The sequence below is a fragment of the Bombus pyrosoma genome, linkage group LG5 (assembly GCF_014825855.1).
Source record: "Bombus pyrosoma isolate SC7728 linkage group LG5, ASM1482585v1, whole genome shotgun sequence".
NCBI classification, from domain to species: domain Eukaryota; kingdom Metazoa; phylum Arthropoda; class Insecta; order Hymenoptera; family Apidae; genus Bombus; species Bombus pyrosoma.
This window is the reverse complement of record NC_057774.1, coordinates 4995025-5012976: the sequence shown is the minus strand read 5'-3', so window position 1 is coordinate 5012976 and position 17952 is coordinate 4995025. Positions and strand designations below refer to the sequence as shown.

General features: G+C 35.0%; 3 protein-coding genes across 6 annotated transcripts; 2 read left to right on the top strand and 1 right to left on the bottom strand.

Moving 5' to 3' along the window:
- The first annotated feature begins 6702 nt into the window (after window positions 1-6702).
- On the top strand, window positions 6703-12400 carry LOC122567915. Of its 2 annotated transcripts, none has more exons than XM_043727070.1 (3): window positions 6703-6976; window positions 9238-9313; window positions 10441-12400. In XM_043727070.1, the coding sequence occupies exons 1-3, from the start codon at window positions 6967-6969 to the stop codon at window positions 10727-10729; spliced, it is 375 nt and encodes a 124-aa protein (XP_043583005.1). In that variant the 5' UTR covers window positions 6703-6966; the 3' UTR covers window positions 10730-12400. The 2 variants fall into 2 exon arrangements, with proteins under 2 accessions (XP_043583005.1, XP_043583006.1); XM_043727071.1 differs by having other exon boundaries at window positions 6707-6976; window positions 9253-9313.
- A 499-nt stretch (window positions 12401-12899) lies between these two features.
- LOC122567914 (transmembrane protein 192) lies at window positions 12900-14314 on the bottom strand. 3 transcript variants are annotated; one of them, XM_043727066.1, is made up of 4 exons: window positions 14070-14314; window positions 13721-13852; window positions 13235-13631; window positions 12900-13157 (listed from the first exon to the last, which is right to left on the bottom strand). In XM_043727066.1, the coding sequence occupies exons 1-4, from the start codon at window positions 14106-14108 to the stop codon at window positions 12913-12915; spliced, it is 813 nt and encodes a 270-aa protein (XP_043583001.1). In that variant the 5' UTR covers window positions 14109-14314; the 3' UTR covers window positions 12900-12912. The 3 variants fall into 3 exon arrangements, with proteins under 3 accessions (XP_043583001.1, XP_043583003.1, XP_043583004.1); XM_043727068.1 differs by having other exon boundaries at window positions 14075-14314; XM_043727069.1 differs by having other exon boundaries at window positions 14152-14313.
- A 192-nt stretch (window positions 14315-14506) lies between these two features.
- Window positions 14507-17782, top strand: LOC122567916. Its single transcript, XM_043727072.1, has 8 exons — window positions 14507-15346; window positions 15431-15575; window positions 15655-15861; window positions 15922-16095; window positions 16166-16270; window positions 16388-16920; window positions 16992-17253; window positions 17336-17782. Exons 1-8 carry the CDS (start codon window positions 15126-15128, stop codon window positions 17738-17740), a joined length of 2052 nt encoding a protein of 683 aa, XP_043583007.1. The 5' UTR covers window positions 14507-15125; the 3' UTR covers window positions 17741-17782.
- Window positions 17783-17952: the final 170 nt, after the last annotated feature.

Genomic DNA, 17952 nt, shown 5'->3' with positions numbered 1-17952 from the left:
GTTCATAGCGTTCTAGCTAAGATATAAATGATGAATGACGTTGAATTAAATGTCATATGATTAATTGTATCGATTGGTTGATTTTCAAGACGAAAAACCGTAAGCGACAAGGCAAAATCGTTTGTACAAGGCAGGAGGGTCGTAATCAGGAAACCGATGATCGCTCTAAACGTTCATCGACGGTACGTTGGCCTACCGGTACTATCATAATTTTCAGAAATGAGCGCCGAGATTAGAGAGAATTGACGTCATCGTCGCGACAATAAAAAGAGGGATTCGCGTTCCGTCCGTTCGGAGAGAACGATGTGTATACATATCACTGAATCGTCGTCGGCAATGAATCGTCGAGAAAGCGGGATGCAACGTAAGCACAGCTATACATGTATGGATATATATATGTATATATACATAAATTTGCAGTTACACATTGAAAACCTTGCGGTTAAACGCATTATTTTTCAATTAAGGAACGTCAATGGCAAACGTCAAGATCTTTTAATAAATTTTCTCGGAATATTGGATATCTTGATTTTCCCTTACTCGTTCAAATATTTAGGAATTTCGATCGTTTCACCACTAAATATGTACATCTTTGTTCTTCTTCCTCCATCACGCAAACGTCAATCGTAATAAACATTCAAGGGATATTTATGGAAGTCTTTATAAACAGCGCATTTACGTCGTCTCGCATGATAAATGATATATGCAGCACTAATACTTCTAAAGCGAGTTATATCCGTAAAACTGAAAGATTTTAAACAGCCATCTTCGTAGTATCACCCCGTTCTGTGTGTACGACATTGACAATGAATTGTGTGAATAGTGCGGCGCGAACGTAAGCACAAACGGGACCTTAGAAAAGTCGATTCACCGATGGAACCGTGCTCTCTTGCGAAATATACGAGTACAACAGCTCCTTTTCTTCAACCATTCAAGAATCTCCGAATTTCACAAAACGGAAAATCGGCAAAAAAAAAAAGAATGGAAGAAAATGATGAAAAAAGTAAGGAACAACACGTATCGATTATTGTATGGATGGTTCATCGCGATTGTAAAACAATGCGGAAGATTAGAAGGTTTCTGGTACCGATACGTAACGCCATAGTTTAAATTGAAAAATAAATTGAACCAACCAATTGGTTTGACGTAAAATAATTACAACTATAACTCGTACAACTAGCGACGAGTGAGATCGTCATTGCTGTCGTCATGATGAATCGATGACAGAGGTACTGCTTTACGCCGACTCGATAATAGCACGATATATGTAAAACTCTACTCTATTCTAAGCGCGCGCGATGCTTCGTTTCCTAATAAATGAAATAAAAAGACCGTGTAAGATCAACTGATAATGGGAAAGGGACGCAATATCGTGAAAGTATTGTTTGTTGCTTTCTCCTTTCGTACGAAACGAAAGGGGAAAATGTGGAATTCATAGCGCGAAGGAAACTTAGTTGCCCAATGTTCAGGACTGACGTCAGTACAGAGTTGTTGGCGCCACTGTCCTATGACGTCATTAGGGGTGTACTTGGGGTGGTACGCGGGGGTGGTCGGGCTTCAGAGGCGTAGAATTCAGAAAACAGCGATAAGAATTTTCCCGATAATCCTGAATATCGAAATAGAATGCTCAATTCCTACTGATTAAAAAAATGTTATCGACATCCTAATGGTTATTTGTTAGTATTTTTCGCTCACCTAGTCCAAACATATTTAACAAATAAAAGAGAAACGTATCTGTATTACACCCCAATCCCATTGCGATTGTATTCTCATTTTTTATTTATTGAAATTTTATTTAGAACGAACGAGGGGGCCGTTTAACTCGATCATCAATCGATAAAATAACGTTCACTTTAATCTCCGATGTCCTATTCTTTTTCCTTTTTGGCAGCGTGAACCAAGTTGGTCGATCGAATAAGAAACTACATACGTACGAGCAACTATCTACTTTTAACCATTTTGTTTCGTAACATCGTAAATCGATTGATCTACATGATACGAATCAGAGTTATGAGATAGTTATTAGCAAACGCTTGAAAAGGTATAAATTTATTGTTACGCCACTGGGTTAGGCTGTCAAACACGTGCCACATTCAACCCTCCAGCTCTCCGCCATTTTGGTGTTGAAGTTGGGTCTCTCATCCTCTCTCGTCCATGTAATCTCACTTCGTACTACTCCAACCTTCCTCTTACAAGTCTACGTTATTTTACCGATTCTTTAGCGCGAAATCAGTGGCGTAAGCACCGAGTCACATAAAGGCCAATCGTAAAAGTGAAAGGTAAACAATAAACAAATGACAAAAGCTATACTCTACCGTAATCAACAGCGATAAATCTTTTTATTTCATGTTTTATTGTGTCTTCCGAAAGGATATTTTTACGGGTACTCGTTCGATCGGCGAGAGCCGCGTATTCGTAACTTCTCGTAAATCTGGTGAAACACAAGGAAAAAAAAGAATCGGAGTGTTTTTAGCTTTTCTTTCGGAGTAGCTCGTTAAACGAAATGGACGATTTACGAAATTTACAATTTCTCTGAGAGGAAGTCCAAAACAACGAGTACCATTGAATTTTCACACCAGCGTTTAAAACCGAAAGGTTTAAAAGGCTCTCGCGTAAGAAAGCCTAGATCAAACTAGAAAAGACGTAAATTCGAGATAACTTTATCACTTTCTTCTACATCTTCTGCCCCCTTATATACATACACGCAACGACGATGTAATTCCAATTATTTGCTTACATCGAGTTATCGTCGATAAACTCGATTACGCTTAAAATCAGTTTAATATTAGGAAATGGATACTCTATACAATACTACATACGTTTACGTCAGTATGCAAGCCTCACGTGATTATTTAAACCTATTTATAGTACGTGATACGGTCAAATAGGAGTAAACTGGTAAAATTCCGCCAATCACGAGCAGGAACTTTCCATCAAATCGATGATAGCGTAGTTTTTTAAAAAGTCCATCTGTTTATTGGATATGCTAGGAAGATGAGAAAGGCTTTCAGGAATGTGAACGTGTCGTAGTTGAAAAATAAATGTTTTCTCGAACGCTGCGGGAATCGAGTGAAATTTCCTGCTTTAAAATACATACAGACACATAGTTCATAGAGTGTTGCGCGAAGCAAACGATACAATTGGGCAAATGAAAGTAGGTGACTGCGAACAATAAGCCACGATGAACCAAGAATAAGATTCTCTATTCACTGTGACGCATTGCAGTGAATCACAATTGAGACACGTCACTCATCGTTGAATTTACAAACTGTGAACCGACCTCGTGTTCCACCGTGTCAAACTCTTCCTCTCTAATACGATTTCATCTGTGAATTATATCGAAATCGATTTAGATCCGCTTGAAAATATCTTGATTCTCGTCTCGCAGTCCCGCATGTGCATAGAATCGATAATTTCTTTCTAGAAGCAAATCTAAAAAGTAACTCTCTGTTGGAACTATTAAGAACAAAATATTTACAGAGGTGTTAAGATCTGTGGAAAATCATAATTTCTCCTCTCCTCCGGTTCTCTCCTTTGTTTACGTCATGTTATGTCAGTCTGTGTAAAGTTGAAACAAAACGCGATCTATGTTTGTAAACTTAAAACCATACGCATAAAACGTCTATCAGCTTTGGAATAGGAGAACTCGTACATAGACGGAAAATAAAATAAGGAGAAGAATCTATATGTTCAAATTATACGTTCGATGTGCAAGAGAAAGGGAGGACGAATCAGGGGTATATGCAATCGATAATATCCACGGACAAAAATACTCTTCAGCAGCTTATAGACTTTCAGCGTACGTCGCGGCATGACCGGACGTTCCAATCTGCCGGAAAAGATTTTCATATATAACTTATTCTTGTTGAAAAATATTTATGATGTAAGCTTAATCGTGATCTACGCATCGAAATATTTAGACGATCTTGAATCACTGGCGCCTCGATAAACGCTGTAAATATTTTCCTTGCATTCGTTTTCTCCGATGATCGAAATAAAAAGAAAAGTCGAAATTTGATTCGCGACAAACACAAAAATTCCACTTGCGTTACGGCTGAAGGTACGTACCTATAACATAGTCGCGATTTTTGGTAAAAGTTTCCTAGGAAGTATTTAATTCGAGAGAAAACAAATTTGAGTGATTGGAATAGATGAATGCATGGAATTCCGGATGAAAAAATTTGAATTTATTAACTTGAATCAGTATGCATGGAATCTCGACGCCCTCGCAATTTTTGCTAAGAGAAACAAACTGTTCGTTTTTTCTTCTTCGTTCTACCGAAGAGGAACATTTAACCTCGATATCAAATGTCTGATGCGTTAACTCAGGTTCTCAATCCAAGGTCTGGTAACCAAGGTCTTAATCCCTTTTCGTTTGTCTAATACACGAGAGATTTTATTGTAGAAATTAAAAATTTTCGTTCTAAATAAATCGATAGATGCGCGTCTCTACGACGTTTGCGATTGATCCCTACACAGAAACAAATGTGTTTTCTACAAAACAATTCGGCAAGGTACTAACACTAACCTTGACGGAAAATGACGTTGACACGTTTCGAAGTAAAGTCTTTTCGTTATCAGATTATTCGGACTTTTCTTGCACGTAATTAAATCATAGAACAAAAACGAAATATGTAAATATATTCAACGATGGTCAAAATGATTATCTTCCTTTAATAGCAAATTATCCCTGAGAACAAAATTATCGAAGACAACGTATATATCTCTTGCAACTTATTTAACAATGATTTTTCGCAGCGATCAAAGATTACGATCTATGCAAAAACAGGAGAACTCGATAAGATACAGTATCAGTATTGACGCACATACTTATCTCAGAGACAGTTCATTTTCATCTTTATCGAAGACCTTACAATTTCTTCTCGTTTCGTTCCTGATTTGACACACACATACAGGTATGTTCGACGATTGCTATCGCTGACGCACTTGCGTTTATTAACTTTTCACGATTTCACAGCGTGTTTTAGGTACAGTTTGTGTAGTCACCGCGTTATTTATTTTCTACCCCGTCACGCAATTAACTCTTTTATTGACTAATTCGCTATGCTTGGATCAAATTTTTTTAGGGCTCACGTTATTTCCATTAGAAAGTTAATACGTCTTTGATAATCTGTTGTGCGATACGTCACATACATTTCTTGTAGAAATCTCCACATTTCCAGGGCAATTCGCGTCTCTCATTGAAACTATAAGCTTTTCTCAACCTAGAGGAGAATGTTGACCGATTAGCTGATTTTAACAAGCGAAAATAGGGAGTTAATCGTCCGGAAAATGTCCTGAAAAAAGCCTAGACAAAGAAATAGAAAAGGAGGGTGCGTCAGAAGAAAGCAAAGAACGGGGAGATAAGCGTGGAAGGACGCAGACAACGAGTAAGCTGTTTCGCTCTACGTAGCAATGGTTAACCACCGCGCTCTCTGCGCGGTATGGCATACCGCGACAAAATTAGCGACCAACCGAAATAATTTACCACTGGACTCCTCGAAGAGTTGTATGGTCTTCGTCTCGTGGTGACCCTGAAATCCGACATAGATCGTTCGCGTTCCTGGCGCATCCGCGCTCATTATCACCCAGATACTTCTCACGGGCATCCAATCAAAGATTCCCTTTCGTTCGGAATACATTGTACATGATATTAATGGACGATCCATTTACAGCATCGACTAGCACGTAGCGTCACGTGCATCGACTAACAACGGGACACCCGGATTATAAGCGAGAACTAACGATCTAAAAGTTTGTTATTGACTTCATAGAAACATCGACTGTTGAACTCTTGTACGAGCAAAAATTGCTTTTATTAACAAACGGAACGTATCAATTTCTTAAAGAGGGCCCTAAAATGCTCGTGAAATATTCATTTCTTTATATATATTCACTAGACATCTGTTTCAATGAGATTTCCGTGAATTCAGCTATCTTCCTGTTTTTTTGGTTTTACGTGCAAAATACAATTTTATTACGCAGAAGATATAAATCGAAATTCAGAGAGAAGTATGAACGTCATTACGAATGATTCATCTGTTAGTTAAATAAGCTGCCGATATCCGCTTCTAAGAAACATCAATTCGAATATAGTCAGTTACCTTTCTTTTGTCGCAAGTTTGTCACTTTAAAAAGATTTTTCTCGTTCGTACGGTTCCCTCAAGCGCAATCCGATTTTCTATCATAAATTGCTTTCTCCTTCGCTGGCTTTTGTTTCGACGCGCCATTAACGAATAGAATCGCGAAGAAAAACAATTACGAACAATTGTTAATTGCCTGAGTGCACGAATACTCGACGACGCTTTATGAAATCATTTAACAACAATAATGACCGATCGTTTAAAAATAGATCAACGGAGTTAAAAATGAGACGCGCAAGAATAGAAATACAGCCAATTTTATAAGCGTATCACGTCGATTTCATAATTTTCATTGAAAAATTGCTACATTTTGGGACAAAACATCGTTTCACGGTTAGTAATTTTGTGAAAGTATCAACGGCGCGTATTCCATTGTCTTGATTCGTTTGGCATTCGATTAATAATAAGCATATCTATGAACGAAGTGGAAACGGAAGCTTCTTGAATGTATGAAAGAAGAAGGAATATAAGAAGAAAAAGGCGGGGTAGCATGAAATAAAATTTGTCGATTGCATCCCCCTTCTCCGGTAAAGCGGTAACCTGCTGTTGAGGTTGTAGCGCGGCGATAGAGGCCAAGCAGATCAGTCTGCGCGAGTCTCTCGAGTAGTGAACGTTGTGCTTTCTGCCGTGCCGTGTCTTTGGATGCGTTCACTGCCCTATCTATTGAAACGTATTCTTTTGCTTCAGGATCTTTTGTTCTTTTCCCCACATACTGTTCGTTATCAAGCATAGAAAATTTGCCAAACTCTTCCTTAACTTTTATTTAAAGGAGAAAGAAGAGACGAGAGAAGTTGCTCATACAGCAGGAACTTGTCGAACACAGATGGTCAGAGGTAAGTAATTACATTTATCCCTTCGTCTTCCATCAGAATTTCGTACTGTTGTTAGATGCCGCCTTCATAAAATATAAAAAGTTCGTTGTCTAGTCATTCTGTCTCGCTAGAATTCGCCCGCATTCGCTTGAAATTTATTTGAAGAAACAAAAAGAGAGTGAAAAGAAATTGCTGACATTCGAAACTGACGCTCGTGCAGGCATGGTCCAGACACTTATGTATTAACTTGTGTATTTTACGCGTACATTTGACTCAAAGATTCCGGTATGCAATTAGAGCGAAGTGCTTTTAACAGACCGCCATGAAAATGTTCAGCTCGAGATCGACACAGGAATCTCGAGTAGAAACGTTACAACTGGTTCTAAACGGCATTGACGTTTATCCGGTGTAATAATACGAGAGGATACTTTCCTCTCTGTCGGCTCGTGACTTTCTTACCTTCTTCGTTTCTCTTACGTTTAGCTCGCAGAAGTGGTCACGGTTCGTGGATATTTCGTGTGCAGGTCGCATTGTCTGAGGTCGCGAAGCACTCCTCGCTCGAGCTCGATCCTCCTTCCCGTGTGGTTACGAAGGTCGATTCCCAGCTTCTACCAAATAAAGAAAATTCCTTCTGTATAGCTTGTAAAGCTGTGTGTTTAGCTGTTTCACGGCTATACGTATAACCGAACGTACAATTAGTAACATTTAGGAACATTTAGTAACGAAATATTACATATAGGTTCTTTCTTTTCGCGCATCTTTTTTACTGTAATTAACATCCTTTACACACAATGTAGCATCGTTGGTCAAATGTGTTTCCAAGATGATTGCTCGTTAAGATCTCGAAGCTTGAATAGGAGGAGATATTTAGTTCACGCGGTGCTTAATTAATCATTTTATCAACGAAACAGACGTAAGCTTTGCTCTATGGGGCCAAGGTTTCGATCTCGTCGTATTCGCGTTCATGATTCTATTTTAGACAGATCGGGATACCACCTTCCTTATACATCATCGATTATTCTGGCGAATTCGCGCTAGCCGTCGATAATCACGATTTCTCAGCAATTAGCTATCATAGATAATGCACCTTCTCTCTCGATTCACTCTCATTTTCTGACCTCATCGTCGAACTTTTAAACGCTGCTATTACTAGCAAGGGCGAAATGCATTCAGTAAAGTATAATTGAAATTCGCGTGGTTCGTAACGTAGGATATGACGTGTGAAGCGTACACGTGTAAATGCACCCGATTTGGTTCGCTTCCATCAGATAAATTTGTACACGTCGTTCACAGAAAATAGTCGGCTATTTATTGGCTTATTATGACGAATAATATTTTTTACCGGAGATTCAATTTCTTTTTGACCTAACAACTTCTTCGAACGAAAGCATATTTTATAGGATATTTATCGTTTGCTCTATGATCGATGATAACGGCCAATACATCAATGGCATGCCAATCGATCTTCGTTAAATAAAACGATGCAATGCAATTTACGTAAGAAAATCACTGGAAATCACATTGTTGGCCTTATAAATGATAAACGTAGATGATAGCGTGTCAATGCTAATATTAGATAATATATTTTCGTCCAACGCGAAGACAATTGATTTCGTTTCGATCGAAAATTGCTTTTGCTCCTTTCGCGCAAACAGGAAACAAGAATTACAGACCACGAATAAAGTAACTATCATTGAATCGTTTGTAGTTGTTTTAATCTGTTCTGGGAAAAATCTTTTTCCACGAGCGATCCAAGATAAGCATTGTCTTATGCTATATCGAGTCTGAATAGTTGTACTTTCCGATATGTATGTCCGTTGTCTTGAAATAAATGAAGCTTCTTTTACGCATCGTGCCCTTGCCAGAGAAGTGTGCTACGATATAAAGCGTAACGCGACTATATATTTTTTTGAACAATCGAGTCAACCATCTTCACTCAATTGCCAAAATGCTCACAAATTATTTACTGATTTCGATATGTGCTCTGTACGTACGAGAATCTCATTGCCTGGCAAAGCGAACGAAACGTTATCCGTGCTATGCTGTCATAAAATTAAATAGTATTTAATAATATTCTTAGCTCGACATAGAGATTACAATGATCGCGTCAGAGCTGTGGGCCTAGCTATTTGTCACTCGATGAGAAAAATAGAATGATTTTTAAAAACCAATCAACGTCACTACATATTGCGTTATTCGTAAAATTATCCTATCATAAATCTTTGCTCGTTCACGTGTTTGTATATTCCTTCGGAATTAATGAATTTACGTCACAGACATAGGACTCTTTGTTTCAGGGTCGTTGCCTGATATCGCAGTGACGATGGCATCAGGAAGAGAAATTTACGGTGCATTCAGGTAAGCGATAGTAAATCTTTATAAAATCAAAATCTTACAGAAATCAACTGATTTTGATCGATATTGTATGATAAAAAGCAAGAAACAAAAAAGAAATACGTATAAAGTATCGTGTGACAGAAATAGGAGAACGGTAGAGTCAATGTTAATCCTTGATCGCAGTGTACTTAAGAATATACTCAGTTATCTCGATCGAATCAAGCACACATCTCTAAATGCGTACTCGAAAGCCTGCAGTAATAAAAAATGAAATGTGAATGAAAAACATGAATTTAGTTTAGTACACAAATAATACGTCGATTTTGGCTTCGTTGATCACTCAATAATCTAATAACAAACGAGTCTATTTATTTAAATACTTTTCCCGATTTCGAAATCTCATGATTTATAGATTAACAATAATAATTCATATATTACGAAAATTGCCATGTTTCTATCAAGATCGCTATATCGCAGCCGGCATTCAGCCAGCATAATAGATCATGACGCAAATGAGTAGACTCTCTTCCTTTCCCCTTTTCCCCTCAACAGAATGTTCTTCCGGTACAATTAAACCGACACTTTCGTTTCGATAATAAAAAGTCTCGTATATATCGTTTCCTTCTTCAATATTACTGAAATATTTTTAGGGTTCTAATACAGTGTTTTACGTAAAATCAATTCGTTATCCATAGCCTAGACTACGTGCTTCAGTACCAATGACGTAACATTGACGCAAGCGACAATTGTTGCCACTAGAATGCTGCAGGGCAGAACGTCGATAGTTTAGACCAACTATAAAAATCACGTCCTCTCTGCCAGCAAATTGCGCTCTTAGAACTGAAATTCAAAATACAGAATGGACGTCTTGATTATCATTACTCATTACAATTACTTGATTACTATTAATCGTGGTAAATAGTAATATCTATGTATCCAGCGACAATAATCTTTTCCGAAAATATCTCGTACTTGAATCGAGCCTCAAATTCATGTTTTAATTGTTTTCCTTTTTTTTTACTTAAAATTAAGACGAAGACTGTGCATCTCCCAAATTAAAAATCATACCAATAGTCGATAAAAATATTAATTGTTAAGTTGTCGATAGAAGAGATATTGTAGATTTTAATGTTCTCTTTAATTTACAGTTTAATTGTGGATGACGTCGATTCTCATTCGATATCAAGCGAGAACTCGGATTTAGATGGTTTATCGAATGTAAACAGCTCTCAGAATTCATCGCCTCAAACTCCACTGGACAGTCCAGGCGGACCTCGAGAAAAAATTAAACAAATGCAAGTGGAAGCCGAAACTAGAAGAGGAGAATTCGCAAGGCTACTCGAAGAACATGCTCAAGTAGTGAGAAAGTTAAAAATGATGGAGGCCGAAGAGCAGCTCTCAGCAACCGGAAACGTAGTGGGAGCTACGCACGCGTGATTCTATCATTATTGGTCGCGTAAAGCAGTTGTATGATTGGGACCACCGCGCCTTTGCGATGCGCGTCGATTCTTTAAATGCGATGGCAAATTACAAAATTTCCGAAAAATGTTGCGTGAGATTAAAAATACTTTTTTGCGATACTGATAATACCACGATTGAACAGAAAATACAGCAATGTTAAAATGTAAGAGAAAACTATTTTTTAAACAAGCATATTTCTATGGTATAGAAGTTATTAATTTCTACAAAATGAAATTTATGGGAATTATTTTTAAACAACCATTTGCAATGGGAAATGTTGCTTTGAATAAAAGCGATCAAAATTGTATGAAAATTAGGAGCAAAATTCTTGATCAACAACTGCTTACCCTTAGAAAATTTGGTTAGAACTTTATAGCCATGAGGAAAATCGTGGCGCGATGGTTCAGTCCTTAAATGTGAAACGAAGTTATTGCGCCTCGCTCTAATTACATCCGAAGCGCCGCAACGTTTCCACGTTCGTTTTTACTTCATAAAAAGGAGACTTCTACTTTGCAAACAGCAGATTTATAAAAGTAAAAACGATCAATCGAAACTTTGTTATATTGCTCATTACACTAGAAGAATTTGGCACAATGTTCAAAATTAATTAGTTCGAGAAGATTATCTCGATTTGCGTTTATCATGAAGTCTGAAAAACTTCTTGTATAAGACAATAATAAAAAACAATCGGTATACATTCTTGAAACCATGAGATGTATCCGATGTATGAACATACGCAGCAAAAATGGCTGGCCTAAAAGTGTAGTACAAACTTTCAAAAAACAAGGAACGAGGAATAGTACTAACCTGAATAGCGAGAATCTTCGGTTTTAGCACTGATTTTAATACGCGATCATTTATAGGATATTTTCATTTCCAAGGAAAACGTCGAAATCATAACTACGTAGTACATCTCGATCAAGTACAAGCTTCTACATTTTATAGCATTGTATATTTGAGTGTTCCATATGTATAAGTAAATAATTTTATATACCATAAACGTACGTACATATGATAGCATAGGACTCTAAGCCTGCCGTAACACACGTAAACTTTCTGTAAATAGATTTCTTTTTTAATATGATACATCTCATCGTCTAAGGTGTTTATCCACAAGAAGCCTTACAATGCAGTTATACAGTAAAAAAACATCGTTATTGAGAACCTTATTTCGCGGTATCTTATAAAATACTAAAGGTTCGAGTTAAATACGGACCAACAAATCACGAGTATGATCTTTCTTCGTTTTCACGTGCACACTGCATCAGTTTTTATTGACATAAATTAGGTATTATTAGGCATTTATAGAAATATGCACATATACATATGTAAAAAAGTATATAAATAGAAATATTCGGCATATATGTTAACCTCGCTATTATTAAGAACTCCTTCAATATAATAAATCGAGCACGCAATGTAAAAAATATGTAATCTCGCTCTTTTTCCCGGTAATGTTATTTTTTAATCTTTAAAAATTAGTTTTCGGATCAAAAGTATATGTTTGTTCAACTTGATAATGAAAGAATGGAACAATATTTCAAAGAATGCAAAATAAATAGATAATTACTGTTTCTGTTATCATATAATAGTCTGTAATAATAAAGTTTGTAGTAAGATCTTAGAAAATAAACATTATGTATTGAAGATATTGCTAGCCTAATTGTAGAAACATCATACAAACATATACGTATTATAAGAACTGTAAAGTGTAATTAGAATTATAAGAGTTGTATATTGAAAAAAAAATATACTTTATTGAATTGGAGATATACATTTTTTATCACAGAAATGATTTTTGATTTCTTGTTATATGATATCTCTTTTAATCGTAACAATATCAATTGTTATTGATAAAATATAACTTCAATTCAAATTAATGTAAATTAATGCAAAAGTAATTTGTGTATGAGAACTTCTAAATATTAATACGTAATACACACCTTAGATACAAGTAAAAATGTAACAGATTATGATTGCTATTAAAAATTAGTGTATTCAATATATATTATATATATAATGAAAGAGCTAACAAAGAGATATCAACAATAAAAACAAGTTTAATTCCATAAAATATAAAGATGTTTCTTTCAATTATAGTCCTCGAGTAAAAATGAGAAAGCTTTACCTTAAACTTGTATTTTATATAGGGCACAACCCTATGTTTCAGGCAAACTACGTTGAGCTGCGAACAACATTATTGCATGACCGAATTTATCATTACGATCTCTTAAATATCTTATTAAATCAGCCTGCATTTCAAGCAATTCTTCCAAATTAGATCTTCTATGATAGCAACCTACTTCACTGCTACCTGCATATGTATCTTGAGTAAAAGAAGATGACCACTCTTCTCTAGCAACATCAGCTGGAGGACGTAATTGATTAAATCGCGAAACTTTTTCTGTAAGAAAAACAATGTTTATATCCTTACAACTTCCTATATATTATAAATTCTTCAATAATTTTTCGTATACTTACTAATGTAATGTATATAAACTGATATAATAATCGTAAGTTCTACTGTGGTCAACAACACTATGTAATTTAGAGGAGTGAACCATTCTGAAGCATGACAGTATTGTTCATAATTAACTTTATGCGTATGATGCAAAATCACAGCCAATAATAAATAACACGTCATCCATAATGACGCTATGAAAAGAGGTGTTCTTATCTGTTGATATGTCGATCGATAAAAATCAAGATACCCAAAAATACGGAGTTTATGATGCTTTGCTTTTACAAAATGATCTGTCAACATAATTATCAGCCAGTATGCACAGTGAAGATACAAGTATATAAAATATGTATCACATTTATTTTTTTCTTCAGGCCACACAGATATAAATACAATCCCAATAATTTCTAGACACACCTAAAATTTGAAATAAACACATAGTATTTGCATGACAAACAATTTCTTCTATATAATCCTCTAAATAATTGAAAAAAGTTGCCACTTACACTAAATATAAGGGAAACAGACACAATTGGTATAGTATCCAATTTTTTAAAATATACTTCTTCAGAAGTTAATATGTGTAGATGAGGGTCTTCTTCGTCCATGTTATAAGGCGAATCAAAAAATACAGCTCCCTAATAAATGTATATTTATAAGTAATTGCTTCATTCAATAAATTTTTAGTTTAATATTTATTATAATTATGATGTTGATATAATATAAATTATATAAGTCAAAACATGAGTGGCAAAGGATTATAAAGAAAGAGGTTATGTTTATATTATATCAATACTAATAAAAACGAATACAAGACAATAATATAATGGGTGATATAATTTCTATTATACTCACACTACCTGACGTATTTAAATCTCTGTTAAGACTGACCATTCCACCATAAAAAGATGATACAAAACAAGGAAATTACATATACCTTTCATTACCAAGACTAAACCAACATCTCTGTTTACAACGGTAATCGTATATAGCACGTTTTCCGAACAAACATGCTCGGAATTCCTTAAGCCGTAAAATGATACATGCTACAAATCATTTAGGTTCTACAAAGTATCGTTCAATTTACGTACAACAAATCATAGTTGCAACATGTAACGTAAAACGTAAGATCAAAAAGCCTACTATAGTACATATACATACGATATACGTGAAACTTGGCAAGAGTTATATGTGTGGATATAACAAACATCAAAAAACAAATTGACAAAAATTATGATTTACATTATTTAACACAGTAATAACCTTGTGTTTACAAAGTGTACTTATATTCATAAGCGCCTCTTTAATAAATATGTTAGTTTATTTCCAAATACAAGATTGGAGATAGATACAATAATAATAAGTAAAAAAGTAATATACAAACGAAAAGATGTTAAACAAAGTTTGTAAAAACAAGGTGTGATAAAACAATCGCTAGTAACAGGTAATAAATACGGAATACCAAATTTCTATATGCATGCTAACATTAATCAGAAGATACTGAACAAATATACACAGGAAACGTCAAACTTTATTGTAAAAATACGGAGAATAAATCTTCATACATATGTACTATCATTTCGTTAAATGTCATATACATTTATGTCAAACTAGACATCGTGTAAAACACTGTGTTAAACACAAGTGTCAATTTGTTGATACCATTTTAGAGAGACGATTTTATAGAATGAACAAAAATACAAATATAGCAATTTGTAATAACGACTCAATTTTAAATCGATGTTCAAATTTCTCAAATAGAATTTATTCTATTCCCCCTCCCCCTCCCCAAAAAAAGATGAACATACAATGGAAAACACAACCTATATGAAAGATTATACAAAATAATTGTAATTATAGTACAAATTCGTCAAAATTTGTTGTGAATTTCTTTACACAAAATTAACAAGTATGTTTGGACGACAAATATTTTTGGAACTTATGGATAATCAACGCAATCAAAGACGTAATGAATTTATTCGACAACTTTCTGCAAATCAAGGACATGGGATATCATTTAATGAATTAGTAAATATACCATCTTTAAGGAACGACGGACTCTTGTTTGATTTAAATTTTATTCTTCTCGAAGATAATGACCATGGCCAGCCGAATAATTTATGTTTCCGAACGTTAGTACAAACAAGAAATTGAATTTCTTAAATGAAATGAATTGTCAAGAGGAAACATAAAATAACTTGTTAATTATGCTTTAGTAGTACTGAGAATATACGTAATCGATATTTATTGGAATATATCAGACAAATGAAAGAAAGATATCTAATTATGGAAAGAGAATTAACAAGAGTGAAAACATTAATCCCTATAATAACACGAAATACCAATGCCGTACATCAATCGGTATTTCCATCATCTACCATTTTACTAATTTTTTGAACTTGATATTCTTTCGTTCATATTTAATTTCATTCTTCTAAAGTCGCAAACAGATGTAAATTGGAAACATCGTTCCCTTACAAAGTACGGACACTTTTTTGGAACACTTCCAAGAAATCAGTACAAAAAGAATCAAGAACAAATTAGCGTTTCATCACGAAGGAAACGTCACACTATGAAAAAAAATAAAGATTCAATTAATGAAACCTTTGATGATCCAGATTGGAAGAAATACAGAAAATCTTCACAGGTATTCGTCTAAAAATCAACAAGTTGAAACATGATTGTTTGCACTTGTATGTTCTTTCAGAATTTACAGAATGATATTTATCCTATAAAAGAGCCTGATAGCAACTCATTTCAATCAAGAATACTAATTAACAATTCAACAGCAGTTTGTTCGATGCACAATATTCCTATGATACTTCCACAGGATTCAACTCAATTGATTGATTCGTCGAGATACAAAACAATGAATTCTAAGGTATGTGTATCAAGATATATAAAAAGTTTAATAATTTGAAATATTATGTTACTAATATATCTCTTTATAGGCAAATAATGAGATTCATCAAGCTGTAGATAAATGTGATTCTGATCATTCGAAAATCATTTTTGGTAAATCGAGGAAACATTTCGGTCCCCCTGAAACACGAAAGGTATTAAGATCGTATAACAGGTTCTTTATCGCGCTAAAGTTAATTAAATATTACAAAATATATAATTTTATTTAATAAACGATTCGAAACTAATATAATTATCAACGATGTATAAAGGCGTCGATGGAAGTATGCCAAAGCTTCGACAAGAAACATGAGCCGGAAACGTCCTACTATACTGACTTCGATGTTAAACATGAAGATCATACGCAGACTAAACCTGCTGTATATACACCAGAATTTCGACCTATAATGGGATCAAAGTTTAACAGTGATATTTCCGATCAATCTACATTTCATTGTCAGCAACAAAATACCAATTGCGAAGAGAAGTGTATGTTCAAAAGAACTAAATTTTTCGAAAATACGGATGTTCATCGAAAAGATAATTTTGATATTCGTGTTCAAACACCTCAAGGCAATCGCAGCTATTGGAACAATCATGCGAAGAAGTTATCGTATGAAGAAACACATTGTACAAGCGATCCATCCAGACAATTCACGCGTATGATCCAGAGACAGAAAAAAGAAATACATAAGAAAATACCAACTCCACGTAGCAACGTTCATACCGCTTACACTCCTATGGTGCAATCTCCTACGTGGAACCCTTTGTTAGATCCTAATAGCTTTACCATTCAATTGTTGAGGTATGGGATAGACATTAAAATAAGAAATGAAATTTTTGGTTTCTTTTCATATTTTGGTTCCTTTTTGACAGACTTGCGGTATTACTTTATGCTCCGGCATTGATGCCGGCATTAAATTCATTGATTGCCCGACAGAATATTCAAACGACAATTCCAATACCTTGCTCCGAAGGTTCAAACGACTTGTTGACGCAAATTTTTACAATTTTGAGCAATCAGCAATGTGTCCCAAATTTACCGTATGTAGCAAATCCTCGAATCAACGAAAACTCTCGACAATTTCGAGAATCGACTTCACATAATTTATCGTCGCGATCAAATTCGCTTCCTGAGGTATAATAATTCTCTATCCTGCATAAATAATCATAGCTATAAGCCGCATTTAATCTAATTACAAAGTTTAAAACGTTTTTAGAATCCTTCGAAGCAACTTGGAGACGATGCTTGTAGCGTGAAAACTTTTGAAAACAACCAGTTTGAAAAAAATTCAGTTGCTGTAAATACCTCTTTAGAAATATGTAACTGTAATAATATGAAACAATCATCTTCGCGTTGCAGTAAAAATACTTCACACGATCAAATAGAAGAAAATGAAAGGTTGATGTATACATGGACAAACAGAAAGTCAAAATCGTCGGAAACAGTGGTATTAGAAAAATCAGTGCTACAATCCAAACAAAAGAAGGAAGAAGTTTCGCAAAAGGAACAAGAAGATCCTGAATTCTCTGAAACTCTGTTAATGCAAGATGACATTACCGTTTGGGATGATGAAAATTGGGATGATCCAAAATCTAAGTTTAGAAATATTTGGAAATGTTGATCAAATACAAAGTTCACCGTACTACAATAAAAATATCTTTAGATACTACTGAAATACTGAACAAGCGTCTAATAAATTGCAAGCAAAAAATAATCTCGTGTACAATACGTACCGACTTAAGAACGCTTGCGCGTGATTCGAACACGTGGCGAAGGAAGGTGCTTTCCTACGAACGCTTATTCAGAACTGCAGTCTTACGTGCTTTCGCTACC

Excerpts from the sequence above, each read along its gene's own strand:
- LOC122567915 (XM_043727070.1), top strand. Across the intron at positions 9,314-10,440 it reads GAAATTTACGGTGCATTCAG|TTTAATTGTGGATGACGTCG; the intron begins GTAAGCGATAGT and ends TTTAATTTACAG.
- LOC122567916 (XM_043727072.1), top strand. The coding sequence starts at position 15,126 with ATGTTTGGACGACAAATATTTTTGGAACTTATGGATAATCAACGCAAT. Across the intron at positions 16,096-16,165 it reads ACAAAACAATGAATTCTAAG|GCAAATAATGAGATTCATCA; the intron begins GTATGTGTATCA and ends ATCTCTTTATAG. Across the intron at positions 16,271-16,387 it reads GTCCCCCTGAAACACGAAAG|GCGTCGATGGAAGTATGCCA; the intron begins GTATTAAGATCG and ends CGATGTATAAAG.
- LOC122567914 (XM_043727066.1), bottom strand. The coding sequence starts at position 14,108 with ATGGTCAGTCTTAACAGAGATTTAAATACGTCAGGTAGT. Across the intron at positions 13,853-14,069 it reads ATTTAAATACGTCAGGTAGT|GGAGCTGTATTTTTTGATTC; the intron begins GTGAGTATAATA and ends TACATTTATTAG. Across the intron at positions 13,632-13,720 it reads CTGTTTCCCTTATATTTAGT|GTGTGTCTAGAAATTATTGG; the intron begins GTAAGTGGCAAC and ends TTCAAATTTTAG.